This window comes from Phoca vitulina, unplaced genomic scaffold, assembly GCF_004348235.1.
Source record: "Phoca vitulina isolate PV1807 unplaced genomic scaffold, GSC_HSeal_1.0 scaffold71, whole genome shotgun sequence".
Lineage (NCBI taxonomy): Eukaryota > Metazoa > Chordata > Mammalia > Carnivora > Phocidae > Phoca > Phoca vitulina.
The window spans coordinates 6,823,475-6,847,691 of record NW_022589774.1 but is presented as its reverse complement, the minus strand read 5'-3'; the positions used below and the strand labels follow the sequence as shown (position 1 = coordinate 6,847,691).

The 24,217-nt window shown below is 36.3% G+C and overlaps 2 protein-coding genes across 5 annotated transcripts in view; one reads left to right on the top strand and one right to left on the bottom strand.

Annotated features, from left to right (window-relative positions):
* TOR1AIP1 (torsin 1A interacting protein 1) overlaps nt 1–24,217 on the bottom strand; it is a 40,610-nt gene that overhangs the window by 8,564 nt on the left and 7,829 nt on the right. For all 4 annotated transcript variants that reach the window (XM_032393013.1, XM_032393011.1, XM_032393012.1 and 1 more), the window contains exons 5-9: nt 14,298–14,339; nt 13,412–13,498; nt 10,372–10,428; nt 7,313–7,354; nt 6,496–6,564 (exon numbers count right to left, since the gene is read on the bottom strand). In XM_032393013.1, the coding sequence (XP_032248904.1) occupies nt 6,496–6,564; nt 7,313–7,354; nt 10,372–10,428; nt 13,412–13,498; nt 14,298–14,339 (297 nt within the window). The remainder of the gene's footprint in view (nt 1–6,495; nt 6,565–7,312; nt 7,355–10,371; nt 10,429–13,411; nt 13,499–14,297; nt 14,340–24,217) is intronic.
* LOC116624819 lies at nt 1,328–2,500 on the top strand. Its single transcript, XM_032393018.1, has one exon. It carries the CDS (start codon nt 1,424–1,426, stop codon nt 1,937–1,939), a length of 516 nt encoding a protein of 171 aa, XP_032248909.1. The 5' UTR covers nt 1,328–1,423; the 3' UTR covers nt 1,940–2,500.

Genomic DNA, 24,217 nt, shown 5'->3' with positions numbered 1-24,217 from the left:
TAGGGGATGAAGGGTTTCAAGATATGGATCTTAGATTTCAAGATATACTAAAAAGCTGTAGTAATCAAAACAGTATGGTACTGACACAAAAACAGACATATAGATCAACAGAACAGAATAAAAAGCCTGGAAATAAACTCATGATTATATAGTCAATCTTCGACAAAGGAGGCAAGAATATGCAATGGGAAAAAGTCTCTTCAACAAACAGTGTTGGGAAAACTGGACAGCTACATGCAAAAGAATAAAACTGGACCACTTTCTTATACCATATACAAAAATAAGTTCAAAATGAATTAAGGACCTAAATGTAAGAGCTGACACCATAAAAATTCTAAGAAAGAGCACAGGCAGTAACGTCTCTGACATCAGCCGTAGCAACATTTTTTCTAGATAGGTCTCCTGAGGCAAGGGAAACAAAAGCAAAAATAAATTATTGGGACTCCACCAAAATAAAAAGCTTCTGCACAGCAAAGGAAATCATTAACAAACTAAAAGACAAACTAAAAGACAGAATAAGGGAAAATATTTGCAAATGACATATTTGATAAAGGATTAGTATCCAAAATAGAGAAAGAACTTCTACAACTCAACACACAAAAACAAATAATCCAACTAAAAACGGGAGAATGACCTAGATATTTCTATAAAGAAGACACACAGATGGCAAACAGACACATGAAAAGATGCTCAGTATCACTCATCACTAAGAAAATGCAAATCAAAACCACAATGAGGTATTACTTCACATCTGTCAGAATGGTGAAAATAAAAAACACAAGAAGCAAGTGTTGGCACAGTTGTGGAGAAAAATAATCCTCACTGAACTGATGGTAGGAATGCAAACTGGTGCAGCCACTGTGGAAAACAGTATGGAGGTTCCTCCAAAAATTAAAAATAGAACTACCCTATGATCCAGTAATTCCACCATTGGGTATTTACCCAATGAATATGAAAACACTAATTTGAAAAGATACACGTACCCCTATGTTTATTGCAGCGTTATTTACAATAGCCAAATTATGGAAGCAATCTAAGTGTCCACTGATAGATGAAATGGATAAAGAAGATGTGGTATATATGTGTGTGTGTGTATGTGTGTAAAAGAATGAAATCTTGCCATCTGCACAACATGGATGAATCTAGAGGGTGCAATGCTAAGTGAAATAAATAAGTCAGTCGGAGAAAGACAAGTACCATATGACTTCACTCATATGTGGAATTTAACAAAGAAAGCAAACAAAGAAAAAAGGACAAACAAAAAACCAGACTCTTAAATATAAAGAACTGATGGTTACCAGAGGGGAGGTGGGTGGGGGGATGGGTGAAATAGGTGAAGGGGATTAAGAGCACACTTATTGTGATAAGCTCTGAGTAATTGCTGAGTCACTATACTGTACATGTGAAACTAATATCACACTGTATGTTAATTATACTGGAATTAAAAAAAAAAAAGATAACGAATCTTAGAGAAACTTTAGAGCAAATAGACCCAGCAGAAGAATTAAAAGACCATGACTTGATGGAGATGAGTGCTCCCACACTGAGGAAGAAGGCAGAAGACCTAGAAGAAGTGCCAGAAAACAAACCGACATTAGATAATCTGGCAAGAAGGGTTCCAATTATTCAAGACTGCCTTCTACTTCTTTTACGACATGGACCCTTTTATGATAGAGGCACTGAAACTAAAGAAAATGGTGGAAGTAAGTTGGTACCATATAGACACATTTTTCGAGACATGAGAAGGCAACAAAGTCAGACAGAAGTTACGTTATTTTGGAATGTGCCTGCCTCCCCTTCCACATTCTCCACCTTTTCAGCCTCTGCCACCCTTAAGACAGCAAGACCAACCCTCCCTCTTCCTCCTCAGCCTACTCAATACAAAGAAGACGAGGTTGAAGACCTTTATGATGATGCACTTCCACCTAATGAACAGTAAATAACCATCATGCTGTACAGTTAAGGAGCTTATCTGTTGGATGTGTATGAGTGTCTTTGTGTGAAAATCTAATTAACTGTATGGCAAGAACTGTAGAAGATGTTTTTGTGTCATCATCGTCTCCTAAGTACTCACTGTGTAGAACATTGTGTACAAGACTTGTATGGAAGAGGATAGCCTATCCTTATATAGGCACAAGATGAGTGATACTTAACATAAAATTAATAATGTCAGTTTTCTTACTATTTCATTACTTTGCTTTCAAGGAAATAGGATACTGTATACCTCTCTCTCTAGTAACTGGAGAAACTGCCTATTGGCCTATCTTCACAGGTAAAAATTTTTTTAAGTAACAATGTTTCCAATACTGTATTATGAATATGACTGTAATACTTACTGTATGCTATAGAAATGTTATAATGATCCATTTATTAGTGTATAGGTTAGGCTACTATGAAGCAATCAATTACACTAGGCTACCATAAAACAACCATACTGCTGCTTCTTCATTATCAATTTATGAATCATTATACCTGTAAATAAATACAAATTTCTTTTTCATATTATCTTCTCATTTTTTTTTTAATTAATTAATTTTTTTTTTTTAAAGATTTTATTTATTCATTTGAGACACAGAGATACAGAGAGAGAGAGAGAGAGAGAGCATGAGCAGTGGGAGAGGCAGAGGGAGAGGAAGAAGCAGACTCCCCGCTGAGTCAGGAGCCTGATGTGGGACTCGATCCCAGGACCCTGGGATCATGACCTGAGCCGAAAGCAGACGCTTAACCATCTGAGCCACCCAGGTGCCCCTATCTTCTCATTTTTAATGGTTAGTGTCAATAATACATATAAAATCTACAATGTTTTGCATCATATAAGACAATAGAGTTGTAGGTTCTGACAGACAATTCATTTTATGAGGAATCTAAAATAGTCAAATTCACAGAAGCAGAGAGTAGAATGGTGGTTGCTGGGGGAAGGGGAAAATGAGGAGGTATTAAAGGGCACAAAGTTTCGGTTATACAAGATGAGTAAGTCCTAGAAATCTACTGTAAAGCCTAGTACCTATAGTTAACAATACTGTACTGTATATTTAAAAATTTGCCAAGAGGGTAGATCTTATATTAAGTGCTCTTATCATACACACACATAATAATAAATGAAGAGGGTGGGAGGAAACTTTTGGAGGTGATATGCTTATGGCATAGTTTCCCACACGGTCATGCTTTCCAGATGTATACTTATCTCCAAGCACATTGAGTTGTATACATTAAATGCATGCCAACCATACTTTAATAAAATGACTAAAAAAGTTATTATATGAGGATGGCAAGTAGAGGAACCTGCAGTGAAAGAGCATGTGAAACATAATACAATTGTCTTAGAAAAAACAATCCATCAAGATAATGTTTATCTTGAATATTTTACTCCACGGTTGCAAAGTTCAAATGAGATAATATATGAAAATTCTGTTAAGTGCTCTTCTATGATGATTTTGATGATGAAGGATAGCTAAGTAAGTTATTATATAACATGTAATATTTATAAAATTCACAGAACACAAACTTAGCAAGGTATCTACTGCTCCGGCAGAGCATTCTCTAAGATAATCTCTACCCCTCTTATTAAAAATATTATTAGAAATAGAGACAGAAATTCCTCAAAAACACACATACAAAAGATAAAACTCAAGATTTTCCAGTTTGAAGACTACGATAACAATCAATCACTCTATAAAAGTCAAGAGCAGAGGGCATGAATCTTTCAGAGTAGTTATTATTGATTACTACACAATATATTGTTAACAATAAACATTAGTAATTATTCATTTGTTATTTAGACTTAAACTAATTAGAATAACTTAATTATAGGCACTATTGTCTCTACTTTAAAGGTAAGAAAATTGAGGTTCACAAAGGTTAAGTAGCTTTACCAGTATCACTCAATTACTAAGTAGGAGAGGTTGGGACTGGAGCTCTAACTCCAAATTCTCTTTCGTGTCTCTGCACTACTTTTAGAGATAGGTTCCAAAGCATATGTATTGATGAAGCACTGACTCAGAGGTCTGACCTCTCCATAGAAACTCTTCCCTATTCTCATCGTTTTATCCCCTGGGAAATAGGAAATATAAAGACAGTGGTACCATCTTCCCCTAAAGGTTAGGACACAGGCAGAAACCCAAACTGGGACCTGTCTACCCAGGAAACTGGTGCTAACATGGGATAACAATAAGGATCTAAAATTCCAGGTTCTTGAACACCTAAATCTAAAAATTAATTTTTTCTCACTAAAGCAGGCAGAAATGTAAACTTAATGAAATATGAAATTCAGAATGCTAAGCAACCAATTTTTTTTAAATGATCTTGGATTGAAAAGGAATCTGTAAGGCTGTATGACAATCACTGCAGTCTTGCACTTTTTTTTTTTTTTAAAGATTTTATTTATTTGACAGAGAGAGAGATAGCGAGAGCAGGAACACAAGCAGGGGGAGTGGGAGAGGGAGAAGCAGGCTTCCCGCCAAGCAGGGAGCCCGATGCAGGGCTCGATCCCAGGACCCTGGGATCATGACCTGAGCCGAAGGCAGACGCTTAACGACTGAGCCACCCAGGCGCCCCTGCAGTCTTGCACTTTTATTGAAAATATTTTCTTCGTGTTCACTGTTCTTATCTTAAAGTCCTCATGTGGTTAAAGGTCTAAAAAATTCTGTTATCTGCACCTTACTGCACAAACTTCTGGTATATAATTTCTATATAACTCTCAAAACTACATATGGTAGATGGCTACTAATCAGTATACCCGTCGTTTAAGCCATAATAAGTGCACTAAGTTAAGACAAAGTAGGGATGCAAAAAGATAAAGTACTAAGACTTAGCTATCAATTTAGCAACTAAAAAGATCTATTTCTACATTCCAATCAGATCTTTAATATAATTATTTTCCCTTCTGCATTGCATTTGCACACTGTCTTATCAGAGGAAATAAAAATTATACAAACATTTTTTGGTAACAATGTGTACTACACTTCACTTACGTGGAAGAAATGTATCTGTTATAAATTACCCAGAATATATAGTTAAGAACTAAGAAACAACATAACAAGTCCCTGAGATTTACATAGTGTATATACTTAAACTCATCCATTTTTACTTCTAAGAGTATATATCTCAGATCTATAAAGTAAGTCTTAATTTTTTTTTTTTTTTTTTAGAGAAAGAGAGAGAGGGAGGGAGAGAGGGGGGGCGGGGAGGAGCAGAGGGAGAGAGAGAAGCAGGCTCCACACCCAGCATGGAGCCTGACGTGGGGCTTCATCTCACAACCCTGAGATCATGCCCTGAGCCGAACAGTCAGACACTTAACGAGCCACTTAGGTGCCCCATAGGTTTTAATTTTTGATACTTGCTATAAACACAACCCTAGTAAGCTAAATAACGAATATTTGCCTTCCTAATTATAATAGGTCAGAAAGAGCAAACTGTAAGAAGAAATGGTTTTCTGATAGCAAGGTACATACAACAATAAGGAATGACAGTCAACAATAAAGCAAGGACAGAATGTTATTTCAGTTTTAGACAGCTGAAGAACTCACATGTGGGATAAAACTTCACTAGTGGGAAAGAATGAATTGTGACCATCACTACTTTGCTGATGGAAAAACAAAGCCACAGAGGTTTGTTTACCACAAGGTAATCTTGTCCTATTACAGTTCATCATTTCCTTTTCTTTTCTTTTTTTGTTAAGATTTTATTTTTAAGTAATCTCTACATCCAACACGGGGCTTGATCTCACAACCCCGAGATCAAGAGTCACACACTCTACCGACTGAGCCAGCCAGGTGCCCCCCTATAGTTAAGTCATTTCTTGAGCAAGAGATATGTGATGGGGATTTTTATATTATCTAAATAAAAGTAAGGGAGTACCTAATGACTTTGAGATTTATTGTGGTTAGATGAATAAAGAAGGGATAAAAGGTTAAGAGTGACTTAGTTTTTTTTTTAAAACAGTCAAGATTTAATGTGGACACAACTACAGAAATTATGACAGACACTGAATTCAAAGCATGATTATTTCATCACATCTATCTATGGTATTTCTCAAATTCTGTGACATTTAATCCACCCTAAACCTAAACATGAATATACTACTTGTAGGTTTCAACCTTTATTACTTAATATAATGGGCAGGCAGAGTTGCTCTAAGTGGTTATTTAAATAAAAGTAAACAAAATCCGCTACAAATAAAAAACAGGTGCTGTTAAGAGAGTAGATTTCATGATCATGTACAGACTGGACTGCTGCTAGATAGAGCTGACAATCTGTTAAGTCTAGACCCACCATCCGCAGGCTTTCTCACACCACTATTTACAGTTTACATCCAGACCATCTCCTGCTCCTCCAAGCAGCTGGAAATAACTAGTAATCATAGCTGTTCTTTATTAATGAAATTACAGTCTAAATGTCTATCTGAAGAACTAAATATTTTTGTATGTTGAACAATAAAGAAAAACAGCAAATAAACTTAAAATTACCTCAACAATAGGTAGAGATTTATCAACTTACTTTGCATCCTAGCCCTTGTTCTTGTGGTTTGTTCAAACCATTCCTGAGGTTTTTTTTGATATCCCGAGCCTGAAGCAAATACATATATCAAAATATCATTTCACATACTTTGAAAATGTATACCATACAAATTTACAAGGTAAATTTATCAGAAAGGCAAAACAAATTTGGGGAGGAAAACAACAAAAGCAACAGGTTCAGAAGTAAAAGATAATGTTAAAGGATCATACCAGTGAAGGATGAACCACTACTTACAGCAAAATAGGCAGCAAATAAATATATAATCACCTAATAGACAAAACTATGTACAAGTCCTTTGTTCTGGTCTGAGAATGACTGAATTCAGTAATATTTGAACTTGATTTCAATATTAAGAAGAAAAAAGTTAACCTTTTTTTTTTTTTAAAGATTTTATTTATTCACTTGAGACACAGAGATAACAGAGAGAGAGCGAGAGAGAGAGAGAGCATGAGCAGGGAGAGAGGCAGAGGGAGAGGGAGAAGCAGGCTCCCCGCTGAGCCAGGAGCCTGACGTGGGCCTCGATCCCAGGACCCCAGGATCACGACCAGAGCCGAAGGCAGACACCCAACCATTTGAGCCACCCAGGCGCCCAACCATTTATTCTTGTAAATAAGTTACTTTAGGTAAAATAGTCCTAAACACATTTCCACATCACAGAATAATTACACATTTGGTACCAATGTGTGGTGGGATTAAAAGGCAAAGAGGGTAAAATAACTTGAAACCCTATTCAAAGCCAAATTTGACAAAGTCAGAATTACTTGACTGATAAAAGAACAGACAACCAACCACTTACTTAGCACAGAAGGTTGCTTCTCAAGAGTTATGAAGTCTCGACCTAAAACAGAAAACAAAGATAAGGTCATACAATGCTTGGAAATAAGAACAGTGAAGATATTGCATAGATATTCTACTTGTATAATATGGATACTATAAACCAAAAAAATCCCCACAAAAATCAAACCCTTCTTTCATCAGTCCCAAACATGCGATATATCCATTTTTTTCCCTTTTCTAAACTTTCAAAGTATTCAAGAATTGGATAATAATAAGTCAACTTTAGGATCAATACCATCAAAATAATGGCTGCATGTACTGAATGCTTACCAGGTATGAAGTATAATTTTACTTAATTCTCAAACTTTATGTGGTTGATATACCATTATTCCTATTTACAAATCAGGACACTGAAACTGATCATTTTCCCAAGATTACATATCTAAAGGTAGTAGGGCTGAGATATAAACCCAGGCAGTCCACATATGTTAATATATAGTATGTAAGCAATGTGGGCATTGCAAAGTAGTTACGAAGAGAGAGATGCTATTTTTTGTTTTGGGATGGTATCTAACAACTGTAAAATGATACAATGGGATGATGAGAAATGTATTTCAAACAATTATAACAAAGTAAATTTCCAAATCTGCCCTAAAGAAATGAGTTATTTCTACCCATTGCTACAAGAATCACTGTAAATTTTTCCATTTTTTTTCTGCATACAAATGCAATATATGCTAGCTGTAAACGAAATAAAACATTCTAGAAATGTACAACTTAAAAATTCATAAATATTTATTAAGTGCCTACTATGTGCAGGAATACCATGGTGAATAAGACATATGAATATTCTTTTAGATTTGTTTTCAGTCTATACCAACAAAATACTTAAAAAAAAATAGACACATGCTTTTTAAAATGTCTTTCATCATTGATTTTAAGAAGTACTTTTTATTTTTTTTTAAAAGATTTTATTTGACAGAGAGAGACACAGTGAGAGAGGAAACACAAGCAGGGGGAGTGGGAGAGGGAGAAGCAGGCTTCCCGCTGAGCAGGGAGCCCGATGCGGGGCTCGATCCCAGGACCCTGGGATCATGACCTGTGCCGAAGGCAGACGCTTAACGACTGAGCCACCCAGGCACCTCTAGAAGTACTTTTTTTTTTTTTTTTTTAAAGATTTTTATTTATTTATTGAGAGAGATAGTGATAGAGAGAGAGCATGAGAGAGGGAGAGTCAGAGGGAGAAGCAGACTCCCCGCTGAGCAGGGAGCCCGATGCGGGACTCGATCCCAGGACTCCAGGATCATGACCTGAGCCGAAGGCAGTCGCTTAAACAACTGAGCCACCCAGGCGCCCTAGAAGTACTTTTTTTTTTTTAAGATTTATTTATTTGAGAGCGTGTGTACATGTGAGGGGGCAGGGAGAGAGTGGTGTGGGGGGGGGGGGGGAGAAGGGAAGGAGGGGGAGAGGGAGAGGGAAAGAATCTCAAACAAACTCTGTGCTGAGTGCAGAGCCCAACACGGGGCTCAATCCCACAACCCTGAGATGATGACCTGAGCTGAAACCAACATCAGACCCTTAACCGACTGAGCCACCCAGGCACCCCAAGAAGTACTTTTTAAAAAACACCTCTGACCTAGGTCTGTATCTTATAATCAAGGATATGTCATAGTTTAACTGGATGGTTTATCTTTCTCAGTGACACATAAAATAATGGCATCTTAGATTTAAGGATATATATCTTGATCACCTATTCATTAGTATACAAAGTACTAATTTTTCATAACTAAAAAGTATTCCACTGTATGCATGTAGCATAATTTATATAGGGAGATACTTTTAAGAGCTTCCAAAAATCAAAGATGTAGAATAACAAAGGGCAAAGATATAAGATGATTCAGCAAGTAATTTTCCACAAATGATTTATTTTTGTGTCTTAGTGGGTTTTGTTTTTTTGCAGTTTTAAGTTCAAACCCAGAACCTTCTAAAAACTAAATATATATAAAGTGAAATAAAGTGGAATTCTACACACAGTAATTACAAAACAGATTTCTAAAGACTTTTTCCTTAAAAACAGTCTCATGGGATGCCTGGGTGGCTAGTCAGTTTAAGTGTCTGCCTTTGGCTCAGGTCATGATCCCAGGGTCCTGGAATCGAGCCCTGAATCGGGCTCCCTGCTCAGCAGGGGAGTCTGCTTCTCCCTCTCCCTCTGCCTGCCGCTCCCCCTGCTTGTGCTGTCTCTCTCTCTGTCAAATAAAGAAATAAAATCTTTATAAATAAATAAGTAAATAAATAAATACAGTCTCGTATTTCAAAAAAGGTGATGTGGAAAGAAAAATAAGTCCTTGAAGATTTTATATACAAGGATATTTTAGGTTGATTAATAACTAACTCAAAGTCTGGGACTTGGTTTAAAAATGGAAAAGAAAAAACAGATCATTTCTGCTTAACCTAAGAAATACATATCCACTGTAGATAATCTGCAAAATACAGAAGAAAAGGAAAAGAAAAATGTCACCAGTTATTCTACCATCCTCAACAAATCGTTATTAGCATTTTAGTATATTACTTTCCAATCTTTTCTTTTGTTAAAATTGCTCAACACATTGTGAAAATTTTCAAGATTGTAAGCGAGGTTCTAAGATTTTTATATACCTACCACCTAGCTTATCATTAACTTTTTACTATACCTTGGTTTATTACTTATTCAACCTTCCAAACTTTTGCAATAGAGCTCAAATCATACTACATATAAAATTTTATATTCTTATTAGAAAATGTCCATATAAGTACGTTCAAACTACATTAGTTAAATTAAACTAAAACAGTCAACAAATTTATATGGGAAGCAAGGACATTCAACAAGTCACGGAATGCAGATTCTTGTTTTTTAAAATAAAATTCAAGCTTGAGTACAGAGCTGAAGCAAATTCAAGATGCTGGGTGAGTTTTTTAGCATTCACTAGACCTCTTTTTCAACACTTCATGTTAAACTGGAAAAGAGGATCTTCAAAAATAAAAACATTTAACCACACATACAGGTAGACTTTTAAGAGTTGAAGACATGGTTTTACTTACTTCGTGATGACTGCCAAAATGATTCTGGATATTGAGTTGATGATCTGGGGGTTTGATCTAAAAAAACAACAAAAATAAATATAGTACACTGTAAAGTATATTATACTTTTTAAATGCATATTTTATAAGAGAACAATGAATAATCAAAGGAGCAAAGATATTCAGTAATACCCCAGGGAATTCAACACTTGGGCTCACAATTTATTTTTAAAAAGTTTCTAAAGAGTCATGTTGTATTTAAAAAATTAACTAATTATCTCTTTCCTTAACCACTTCCTAAAGAAAAAGATGTAAGATATAGAACATGGCATGAGGTAAGGGAGATAATAAAAAGCTTTGAGTTGGGGAACATTTTGAAAGTTTATAATGGATCTTCTTGAAATCATTAATACCCATTTTGCCTCATTAATACCCATTTTGCCTCAAATTTTTCTTGTAAGTGGCCAATACATTACATATTTTAGTCTACTCTCTTTAAAATCTTGTTTTCATATAAAAATGGAAATCATACCTAAACCTGTTCAAAAGCGATCAGAAGCAGGAGCATTTGACATATTCAGGGTGGTAGCTAAATATTTTTGCTACCGTATTCCCATTACTAAAAAAATTTGAGCATCTATCTCCAAAACATTTACATGTATTACCGAAATAATGTATTAACTAATGTGTTGCATTTATTATAAAATAAAAATAGACATTTTAAATGAAATAAAATACAAATATACATGAGATTCTAGTATTTTCTTCCTGTACTCCAATGGATCTTTGTTTTGTTTTTATTTAAATTCTAGTTAGTTAACATATGGTATAATATTAGTTTCAGATGTACAATTAAGTTATTTAACATTTCCACACAATCCCTGGTGCTCATCACAGTAAGTGCACTCCTTAATCCCCATCACCTGTTTCACCCATTCCAACCGCCCCCCCGCACCTCCCCTCTGGTCAGTTTGTTCTCTACAGTTAAGAGTCTGTTTCTTGGTTTGCCTCTCTCTCTCTCTTTTTATCCCCTTTGCTCATTTGTTTATTCTTGTACCTCTTCGGTGATAATAGCCCAGAAAATAATCTAGGAAGATCTGTAGTCTTCTTAATATGCTCCCCTTTTTGTTCTTTAGCTAGAGTTCTCTTCTGCATGTGGGTCTGTGCTTCATTAAGAATTTATTAGAGTTCTAAAGGGATCACAGAGCCTGCGGTTTATGTAGTTTTGAAGAGCTATATGCTAGTGGCAATGGCATCAAATCACTGGCTATATGAATGGCTTAATCAGTCTCTAATTTTTAGAGCTTTGTGTATACATATACCAAAACTAATAAGAACACTTAATTTAAGTGTTTACTACGTGACAGGTACTTTCTAGGTGCTTGCACATGTGAATTAATTTAACCTCTTAACAACCCAGATGAGGAAACTGAGGAACACAGAAGTTAAACAATGGCCTGAGGGCACCAACCTAGTAGTGGAGGAGTGGAAGGAACCCAGGGATTCTGGCTCCAGAGCCCATGTTCTTAACCACTATGCTAGAATGGTGCATATCTCCTTTGGGATTTCTGTATCAAGAAAGAATGGGGGAAAATGAGGAAGGGTGGGAAATATAGAGAATACCAAATGCCCATAAACCAGCTTATGAGCTTATTTTTAAAATGGAATGATGAGGTAAAACTGGAATTACAGAAATTCTCAAAAGGTGGTGAGGGAAAGTGGAGAATTACTCTTTCAGAGGACTAAAATACAAATTATTCATTATTTACAGAGTTTACAAATTGGTTCAGCACTCTCTTAAGCCTCAATTGGTATTTTTTTTCTCTTCAGTCAATTCTTTCCTTTAATAAAACACAAATTCATGTGAACAATCATAAACTGTTATTATTGACCTGGTGTGAATTTGAACAATCCAGAGATAAAAGCAATTACCTAGGTATATTAAAACTTCATGTATCATATGATCTCACTGATATGAGGAATTCTTAATCTCAGGAAACTGAGGGTTGCTGGAGTGGGGGGGGTGGGAGGGATGGGGTGGCTGGGTGATAGACACTGGGGAGGGTATGTGCTATGGTGAGCGCTCTGAATTGTGTAAGACTATTGAATCACAGACTTGTACTTCTGAAACAAATAATACATTATATGTTAAAAAAAAAAAAAGATAGTAGGAAGGGAAAAATGAAGGGTGGGAAATCGGAGGGGGAGACGAACCATAAGAGACTATGGACTCTGAGAAACAAACTGAGGGTTCTAGAGGGGCGGAGTGTGGGTGGCTGGGTTAGCCTGGTGATGGGTATTAAAGAGGGTACATATTGAATGGAGCACTGGGTGTTATACGCAAACAATGGATCATGGAACACTACATCAAAAACTAATGATGTAATGTGTGGTGATTAACATGACATAATAAAATAAAACTAAAAACAAAAACAAAAACAAAACTTCCTAAAAGCTAACTAACATTCCTGATAGTGTAATGAGTACCACTGCCAATGAGATCAGTTTCTCCAAAACATTTTTAAAATTTTTTAACGATTTTATTTGAGAGGGAGAGAGCAAGGGCGTGCATACACACACACACACACACACACACACACGCATAAGTACACAAGAGGAGGGAGGGGTGGAGGGACAGGGACAATAGACTCCCTGCTAAGAGGGGAACCCAACATGGGGCTCAATTCCAGGACCCTGGATCATGACCACAGCCTAAGTTAGATGCTTAACTGACTGAACCACCCAGGCGTCCCTCTCTATAATGTTTTTTTAAAAAACTATTTCTTTTGAGCACAAAAAATATCTTCTATTTCATCAATATCAAAGTAGGCTAAAAAGTGACTTATTTGTTTAGATGTTACATGGCACTACATTACTGATTAGATGCACACATGAAATCAATAATTTTAATAAATATTAAAAAGTACACAACTTTTTAAAAAGTAGTTTTTATAAAATACTTTGAAGTATTTTTTTAAAAAGCAGATTCACAAATACCTTTATATTTTAACTAAAAAGACAGCTCCTAAAATACAGTCATATGTATATAAAGCAATGTTACCTCCAGAATCAAGAGAATCCCCAGATATGACCTTAACAGTAGTGATATCACTGTCAGAGCTGTCTTGATCATCCTGTTCAGCTTCTCCTAAAAAGAAGTAAATAATACACTAGTATAGTCTTTATTCTAATGCTCTAAAGATCTAGAAAAATAAGTAATTCAACATTAAAATGAAGCTTCTCTAAATATCAGATACAGAATTGCTATTTATTATGCTTACTATTCTGGATCACAAATTTTCATATAAGCTAAAATCGAGCACATTAATGTTCTCTGAGGTACATAATTATATCTCAAATATTCAGAGTAGTATCTACACGATGATATTCTGATTATATTTACTGTAGAGTCAGAGAGTAAGCAAATGAACATTAAATAGTGGAAAAATTCTACCTTATGGGAGGAACTACATATAGTCAGTGTGCAAATTCAGACAAGATTAGTATGTGCACACATATGTGTTTACATATGTCCATCTGTGTTTCTGAAAGGGGGATGTACACATACACCCATAACAAACATTTCAGTATGCAGGTAACCTTAGATTATGGTGGGTTCTAAAATGGATTAAATTTTACTGTACTATTCACAGACTGATTTTGAAAAAATGATTATTTTAATACCATAGTCATAGGCCAGCATATGCCAGAACCTTTTTTTTACTAACTTTGCTTAAAATTATTAACTCAGAAAAAAGATGCTTAAAATGCATATAAAGACTATCATTGCTCACACTATCCTATTTTACTGGCCCATCAGATAAGCATGGATTTTTTTCTTTTTTTGTGAAGAAAAATACACGATTTTCTGCTCTCCAATACCTGTCAAAATTGCACCTCATGTTAATGGGGGAAAAAAAGATTTAGAATATTTTAAAAGAAAATACCTCCTTCAGAAAAATTGACCTTCTGTTGGACACCGGTGGCTTCTAGAAAAGAAAAGCAGACATGTCATACATAGTATCAGAAGCTAAAGCTCAGGAATAAACAAGAGCATACAATTTAGGAAAGTGAACATAAAGACAGACCAACTAAGCTTTTTTTTCTATTAAATCTTAAAAATATATATATTATATCCCTCTAGGTTATTTCAGAAATAAGTCTGATACAAACTAGAATCAGGAAGAGTTTATTTTTCCTTTAGCCGCAGGTCCATTTGTACTCTAAATGTACCCTGTTTGCAGAAAACATTAAATTCTCCGTTGACAAATATTCCAGTCCCTATAAAGGTTAACTGTATTCTCCTTCTCCTATTTGCCAGATTCCCTACACTCTCTTAAGAAACCCACCATCCTGGCAGAACTGATGAACCAGTTCTTTTATTGCACTGATACATCCAAAAAGGAAGAAAGAGGGAAAGAAACTGTCTAGCTCCAGCAAGTTCATGAACACCACTATTTCTAAGAGCCAGAGAATTTGGACAAAGATAAATGAGAAAATGTATCAAACAAATTTTAAATGTAGGGCTATTCTGAAAGATTTTTATTAAAGGGAGATAAACCCAAATGTGGCATTGCATAATTGGGCTAAAACATTGCTGAGTGATCATTTGAGAAGTAGCATGAATCAGACTGCTCACAAAGCTGAATCTGTTTCTTTTTAGCTTTTCCTTCTAATGATTTTAATCCCTATTTGCTTTTCAAAAGGGAAAACCACTGTGGAAGGCAAGTGCCAACACATTATATGGTGAATTTGGGAATCTTTTCTTCAGATCAGTTTAATAATATTAATATAACACTAGTCAAACTACTCCTACTACAATAGTGGCAAGTGTAAATCAACATGTAAATATTTTTGCCAGTATTTTTGGTAGAAGAAAAAAACTAACCGTAACTACACATACTATGTACTCTTAAAAAGCTAGAATCTGGTATATTATATTGCATTTTAATCTAGGATCTTTAGGGAGACTGTCTTTTCAATTTTCTTTTCCAAGCAGAAAAATGGAAAGTCAAACTTGCCTTAGTGCTATTCTCTTAAAATTTTTTCATAAATACTTCCATTCATACAAAAAGATATCATTCCCCTTTTGGAGTTTTCTAAGCACGTAACTATTATTGTACTTATCTTTTGTACAGCAGTTTACATTCTTTATTCATATAACTAATCTCATAGCACGCAAACAAAAGATGTTTTCTTAAGAATCAATGGTTACAGGGTGCCTGGGTGGCTCAGATGGTTAAACGTCTGCCTTCGGCTCAGGTCATGATCCCAGGGTCCTGGGATCGAGCCCCACATGGGGCTCCTGACTCAGCGGGGAGCCTGCTTCTCCCTCTGCCTCTCCCCCTGCTCATGCTCTCTCTCTGTATCTCTGTGTCTCAAATGAATAAAATAAAATCTTTAAAAAAAAAGAAGAATCAATGGTTACGCCTTAAGTCGTTATCTTAAAAACAGTTAAGCCCTTGATATTTGCATGCTGCTAGTTTTCAAAAAAAACCTTCATGTCTGCAATCTGATTCCCATAACGTCATAAGGAAATACTCTCCTAGGTAAGGCTCATTGATATTAAGTGACTTTTCTAAGGGTGTCTGAACAAATGATGAAAAAAGGACCTGAACACAAGCTCTTTTGATTTCTAGTCTACTACCCATCTACCACTGCATCAGTCTCATTTATAATGGCGTAATTACTTTTTTTAATTAATTCTTTTTAAAGAGCAGTTTAGGGGCGCCTGGGTGGCTCAGTCGTTAAGCGTCTGCCTTCGGCTCAGGTCATGATTCCAGGTCCTGGGATCAAGCCCCGCATCGGGCTCCCTGCTCCGGGGAAGCCTGCTTCTCCCTCTCTCACTCCCCCTGCTTGTGTTCCCTCCCTCACTGTGTCTCTCTCTCTGTCAAATAAATAAATAAAATCTTTAAAAAAATAAAAAAATAAAGAGCAGTTTAAATTCACAGCAAAATTGAGGGGAAGGCAGATAGATTTCCTATATGGTCCCTGTCCTACACGTGGCCTAGCCTCCTCCATTATCAACATCTCTCACCAGTGTTCTATTTGTTGAAAAGTGGTGTCATTGATGGATCTATATTTACACATCACCCAAAGACCCTAATTTACATTACAATTCACTCTTGGTGTTGCATATTCTGTGGGTTTAGACAAATGTATAATGACATGTACCCATCATTATGGTATCATACAGAGTATTTTTATGCCCTAAAAAATCCTCTGTGCTCTATCCTATTCATCCTTCCCCTACCACCACCACCACCACCAAATCCTTGATGACCATTAATCTTTTTACTGTCTCAATAGGTTTGCCTTTTCCAGAATGTCATATAGGTTCCTGCATGTCTTTTCATGGCTTGATAGCTCATTTCTTTTTAGCACTGAATAATACTCCGTTGTCTGGATGTGCCAGTTTATTTATCCATTCACCTACTGAAAGACATGTTGGTTGCTTCCAAGTTTTGGCAATTATGAATAAAGCTGCTATTAATGTGTGTGCAGGTTTTTTTTTTTGTAAACATTAAGTTTTCAACTCCTTTGGGTAAATATCAAGGAGTGTAATTGCTGGATCATATAGTAAGAATGTGGTTAGTTTTGTAAGAAACTATCCAACTGTCTTCAAAGTGTACCATTTTACATGCCCACTAACAATGAATGACTTCCTCTTGTTCCACATTCTTGTTAGCATTTGGTGCTGCCAGTCTTCTGGATTTTGGCTATTCTAATAGGTATGTAGTGGTATCTTGTTTTAAACTGCATTTCCCTGATGACATTTAATGTAGACCATCTTTTCATATGCTTATTTGCCATCTGTGTATCTGTTGTTGAGGTGTCAATGTTAAGTCTTTGGCTCATTTTTCAATCGGGTTGTTTTCTTATTGTTGAGTTCTAAGAGTTCTTTGTATATTTTGGATAACCGTCCTTTATTAGATGTGTCATTTGCAAGTATTTGCTCTCAGTCTGTGGCTTGTGTTATTCTCTCGTCATTGTCTTTTGCAGAGCAGAAGTTTTTAACTTCAGTGAAGTTCAGCTTACCAATTCTTCCATGGGTTGTGTTTTTGGTTTATATCTAAAGAGGCATCACCACATCCAAAGTCCTCTAGGTTTTCTCCTGGTATCTTCCAGTTGTTTTCTACTTTTTTTTAAATTTATATTTAAGTCTGTGATACATTTTAATTTTTGCAAAGAGTTTAAGGTCTGTGTCTACATTCATTTTTTTACCTGTAGATCCAGTTGTTCCAGCACTCTTTAATAAAGACTCTCTTTGCCTCTATTCTATTGCCTTCACTCCTCTGTCAAAGATCAGCTGACTACACGTGGGTCTATTTATGAGTTCTCTATTTTATTCTATTGATCTATTTGTCTACTGTTTCACCAATACCACACTGTCTCGATTACTGGAGGTTGAGCCCTCCTACTTTGTTCTTTAATACTGTGCTGGCTATTCTGGATCTTTCAACTCTCTATATAAACTTAATCATTTTTTCAATATCTGCAAAATAAGCTGTTGGGATTTTCATTGGGAATGCACTGAATCTATAGATTAAGTTGAAAAGAACTGACACCTTGACAACACTGAGCCGTCCTATCCATAAATGAGGAATCTCCCTCCTTTTTTTAAGTAAATTCTTTGATTTTATTCATCAGTTTTGTAGTTTTTCTCATACAGATTTTGTACATAACTTCTTAGATTTATACCTAAGTATTTCATTTGGGGAAGGGATGCTATTGTAAATTGTATTGTTTTTTATTTCAAATTTCTCTTGTTCATTGCTGGTATGTACAATAGTGATTAGCTTTGGTATATTAAACTTGCATCCTGTAACCTTGCTATAATTGCTTATTAGTTCCTATTTTTTGTCCATTCTTTTAGATTTCTACACTGATGATCATGTTACCAGTGAACAGTTTTATTTTTTCTTCCCAACCTGTATACCTTTTGTTTCCTTTTGTCTTACGGCATTAGCTAGAACTTCCAGCACAATGTTGATAAGGAATGGTGAGCAGGGCCATCTCTGCCTAAATATGCATTTAGGTTCCTTTATGTCTTTTCATAGCTTGATAGCTTATTTATTTTTAGCAATGATACTAATACAAAAGCTTCCAGTTTCTCACTATTATGAGGTTAGCTGTTAAGATTTTTTGTAGTCTTATAAAGTTGAGAATGATCCCCTCTATTCCTAGTTTACTGATAGAGTCTTTATCATGAATGGGTGGTGGATTCTGTCACATGCTTTTTCTGCATCTATCAACATGATCATGTGACTTTTCTTTTTTAGTTAGTTGATGTGATAGATTTTCAAATGTTGAACCAGCCTTGCGTACCTGGAACAAATCCTACTTGGTTCTAGTGTGCCTTTTTTTTTCTTAAGGTTTAAAAAAAATTTTTAAGTGATCTTTACACCCAATGTGGAGCTCGAATTCACAATCCCTAGATCAAGAGTCCCATGCTCTACTGACTGTGCCAGCCAGGTGCCCCTAATTCTTTTTGTAGTTTGGATTCATTTTGCTGGTATTTTGTGGAAGACTGTTGCATCTATGTTCATGAGATATTGATCTGTAGTTTTGTTTTCTTGTATTTGTCTGGTTTTGGTGTTAGGGGAATGCTGGCTTCACAGAATGAGTTGGGAAGTATTTCCTCTGCTTCTATCTATAGTAATTTGTGTCGTTTTTTTCTTAGTTTCTCTTTTTTCTTTTTTCCTTGGTTAGCCTGGCTAAAGGCTTTACCTTTGAAAGATAATTTTGCAAGGTACAGAATTCTAGCTTGGTCATTTTTTTTTTTTTAATCTCAACACTTAAAATCATTCACTCCACTCTCTTCTTGCTTGTATGGTTTCTGAAGAAAAGTTGGATGTCATTCTTATCTTTGTTCCTTTATAGGTCAGGTGTTTTCTTCCTCTAGCTTCTTTCAGGTTTTATCTTTGATTTTCTGTAGTTTGAAAATGATAAACACCCACGTGTATTTTTTTTAGCATTTATTCTGCTTGGTGTTCTCTGAGCTTCCTGAATCTGTGATTTGGTGTCTGACATTAACTTGGGGAAATTCTTAATCATTATTGTTTCAAGTATTTCTTCTGTTCCTTTTTTCTTCTTTTGGCACTCTGATTATGTGTGTTACACATTTTATAGCTGTATAGTCCTTGGATGTTTTTTTTTTAGTCCTTGTTTCTTCTGCTTTTTGGTTGAGAATTCTAGTTTTTAAAATTAAGGTATAACTGACACATAACATTGTGTAAGTTTGTATACAACATGCTGACTTGATACATTTATATACTGCATTACCACCACCACAGTGTTAGTTAACACCTCTAACACATCACATTATCATTTGAGAATTCTATCGATACGCCCTCTAGCACAGTCCAATCTAGTATGTCCATCAAAGGCAGGCTTCATTTCTATTAGAGTGTTTGTTTTTGTTTTTATTTTTAATCTCTAGCATTTCTTTCTGATTCTTTGGATTTCTTTATTTCTGTTTACATTGTCCATCTGTTTGTGCATGCTGTCTACTTTATCCGTTAGAATCTCTAACATATTGGGCGCCTGGGTGGCTCAGTTGGTTAAGCGACTGCCTTCGGCTCAGGTCATGATCCTGGAGTCCCGGGATCGAGTCCCGCATCGGGCTCCCTGCTCGGCGGGGAGTCTGCTTCTCCCTCTGACCCTCCCCCCTCTCATGTGCTCTCTCTCTCTCTCTCAAATAAATAAATAAAATCTTTAAAAAAAAAAAAAAATAGAATCTCTAACATATTAATCATAGTTGTTTTAAATTTCTGGTCTTGTAACTCCAACATTCCTGCCATATCTGGTTCTGATGTTGGCTGTCTCTTCAAATTGTTTTTTGCCTTTTGGTATCTTTTTCTTTTGAGAGAGAGAGAACAAATGCATGCACACACACACGTGAGGGGAAGAGGGAGAGAGACAATCTTAAGCAGGCTCCATGCCCAGCGCAGAGCCTGACACAGGGCTCCTCCATCTCACGACCCTGAGATTATGACCTGAGCCGAAATCAGGAACCCCGCCTTTTGGTATGTCTTGATACCAAATCTTAATCTCAAGATTATGTCCTGATGGCTGAACATGATGTACTGGGTAAAAGAACTGCTGTAAACAGGCCTTTAGTAATGTGGTGATGAGGTCTGAGGGGAGGGAAAGGGCTCCATAGTCCTATAATTCTTAGTTTTTCAGTGACTTTATGCCTCTGAACTGTGAACTTTGGTTCTCAATGTTTTTCTTTCCTCCTTAGGTGGCACAGGATGTCTAGAGTGGCCCAAAGTAGGGTATTTCCTTCCCCTAGCTCAGCTGGGCTCTGATAATACTCCAGTAGGTCAGGCTCTGGTTAACTAGACTGCCCTGAAGGCAGGCCTTGTTAAGAACAGAGTGCTCTGACATATTTCAAAATGATTCCTTTCCCCTCTCCCTGCCAAAGCATGACGGGATTTTTCTCTGATATATACTACGGGGATTTGGCTGAGCTCCTGGAGGTAAATCTCACGGTACAGTGAGGGCCCCATGAGACTGGGTCTCCTTGGCATTTTTCACTCTCAGACTTCTCCACATGGAGCCTCCTGCAATTCATCAGTTACAGCTCAGGTTTTTCTACCCCAGAACTGGTACCTGCAGAAATCTCCACTTTTGAGTCAGCTCTTGAGAAGCCATGATATCCTGTATTTGTCTCTCTACTCTGGGAGGCAGGGGTTTGCCCTGTGTTCTCTCCTTTCTCACAGATCCAAAAAGAGCTTTTGATTTTTCAGTTGTGTTTATTTGTTGTTAGGTTGGTGTGGTGACTTCCAAGCTTCTTACATGTGGAATGGGAGGGAAACCAGAAATCTCTCTCAATAATTTTTTTAATAAATTGATGAAGAAAAGACAGAGGGGCTGAACTCTTCTGAGGTTCCAACAAACAATAACTTCTAAGGGTAACTCATTTACAACAGCAGCTTTGCTAAAGTCACATTTATATTAGGGCATTATGTTTTATATAATTTAAAAATTACTTGGTATAGCAAAACTTAAGGCCGAATTGATTTTAGAATCTATATACTCCTTCATTGAGCTACCAGTAAAAAAAAAATGAATAGTGTAGTTATCCCTCTCTTTTTGATCCTAATTTATTTCCGCATACTTTTTAAACTCCAGGTCAATTTGTTCAGAGCCAATTCACCTAATAATCAATCCCTCATATAAAGGTTGCCTAAAATTCAGTTTCTTTTGTCTTGTTTATGTATGTATTGTCTAATTAGCCTGGGAGAGAATTTAAGAATTATTTTTTTAATCAACTTATATAAGGGAGCTCCCCATTTATTTTTTATACCATTATTTTTGAAGTATTCACTATTTCATGGATTTTATCTATTTTTGAACACTTTTAAAGATTTGATTCTAGTCTTTAAGTCCTTTCTTTAGAATTTTATGTTTCTAACAATATTTATCAATAGTATTCAAGACATGAACAGTAACTTGTTAAACAAGGTTGTCTTGATGATATCACTAATATCATTGTGCCTATGCATAATCCAATGATATCTTATGAATTAGATGTTCTAATAATAAATCCTATAGGTTTATTTGATTTTATAATAACCATCATTGTATCAGTCTACCCACTGTCTTGCCTATATTTACAATTTTTTAAAACATGATTTTCATTTTAGTAAATGAAGGTCAAGAATTCCAAATCTACTATTAGAATGTCATCCTAAAAGTTATTTAACATATCTCAGAGTCACAGCTAATCAGAGACTGTTGTCTCTAATGCAGAAGAGTTTAATTTCTCATATTGCACAGACTCTAAAGATAAATAGTGATGTCTATTACAAGACATTTACAAGTACCTGCAAATCTCTTTCCCCATTCTGCTTGCTACTCATTCTTCAAAATTCAGGTCAAATGCCATTTCCTCCATGAAACCTTCCCAACCTCTCCTGCAGCATGGGGCACTTCTCCTCCAGGCTATCACATACACATACCACCATTTCAACACTTACAACATTACAATAATTTTTCTAACTTGTTTTTCTTTTCCATTAGATCATGTACTATAAGAGCTACAGAAAAAAAAAAGTCATAGCTCTTTATGGTTCTAGCATTTAGGCCAGTCACTGATATATATATATATATATATATATATATAGAAGGTTGTTAAAAATAAATGTTTGTTTAATAAATGAATAGATTTTTATATCACAGAATAAAGATTTTTAAGTTAAGGCTTTCATTAATATTTCTCATACCATGACAACATTACTTAACCACTCAAGAGTGTGAAATTAGTGCTTAATAATTAGGTTTCATGCAAGGTTTTAAACATTCCGGTTTCATCTTTTCAACCTAAGCTGCAAAGAATGTATAAATACTTAAATACAATCTGATTATGAATCAGCAGGATCTAGGACTATATGAAAGTTTTAATTCCATTTCCCTCTTTTGTATTCATCTTCCTTTATTTTAAACTCCTTGGCTTCTACATGTAGAAGGTTAAAACACTTATTTTTTAAAAAGGTATTATTCTTCCCCATGCTTATGCAGAAGCTTTGAGAAATTAAATTCTTATTTGGAGCAGTAATACCCTTCATTTTTAAAGAAAGTTAAAATATTATAAAGCTATGGCAAAGCAGAGAGAATAGGCTGGGTCAGAGTACATCCGCCCACAGCTGGGGACATCCTGGCTGAGGGGGGTAGAGCTTGGGCCTGGGGCTGGCAGCTTCACCACCCAGGGTCCCCAGGACTCACCATTCCCCCCCCCCCCCAGTGTCCCCCAGATTCACTGTGAGAACACAGCACAGGTCTTAGTCCGGACATTCTGGCCACTGACCTCACCTACTACCTGGTCTGCAAAGGGATGCCATTCCACCAGGACCACAAGATCTCCAAGAAGGCAGTGTTCATGGCCATGACCAAGGGGGTCGCCCTCAACCAGTTATCGCTGAAGGAGCTACGCGCCATCAGCCCCGTTCGTGGGCGACACGAGTGGCCCGTGGTACTACAGACACGGCATGGAGCAGTACGCTGCCCTGAGGGCAGAGTGGGCTCCAGCGTCGACGGGAGATCAGCCAGGTGCGAGCACTGCTGCGGGCCCAGCGAGCCTAGAGCCCTCCCCACCCTGATTCCAAATAAAGTGGGTCCAAGAGGAAAAAATAATTATAAAAGCTGTGGCATTTAGTAGCTAAATGGCAATAATTAAAGGAGCTGTGAAGGAGGTACTGCTTTTCCAATAATCTCAACCAATTAGGAAAAGGTACTTTCAGAAGTCCTAGGAACTTGTTTGTTGTAAGAATAGATCACTTACAACCATCTCTCCTGGTGGAAACCAACCACTAATTGTATCACTTTCTTTTGCCTGGTTACAGAGTTTAAGGAAAATACAAAGTTCCAGGTATATCTTTATTATAGAGTCTCTATTCCGAGAGACTTATTGAGTGCTGGTGTGAGAAGTGAAGGATATTCAAGGAAATAAAACTCTGCTTATTTTGTGCTCTTGTCTGGGGACAAAGATTGGAAGATTTCGTAAATGAGATTCTGGTGCTTTCTCAAAGAGAAGACTAGATAGAATATAGAAGTCATCTTGCCTCCTGTCTTCTTGTGCTGTCCATACAGGCTAATATGGAGTGCTACAATAAATCTACGTCCAGGCAAGTGTTTAACTCTCTGAATTTACTCTTAGAACAAACAAATGTCACTTTGAGTAATTTGTGGTCTTTATTCCTGCCACTGGTATAAACCAGGGATTGGTAAACTTTTTCTACACAGGGCCAAATAGTAAATATTTGAGACTTTGCCAGCCACATGAGGTCTCTTTTCTTAGCTCATAGGCTGTATAAAAACAGGATTGCGGGTCAGATTTTACTCAGAGGCCGACTCCCCATAT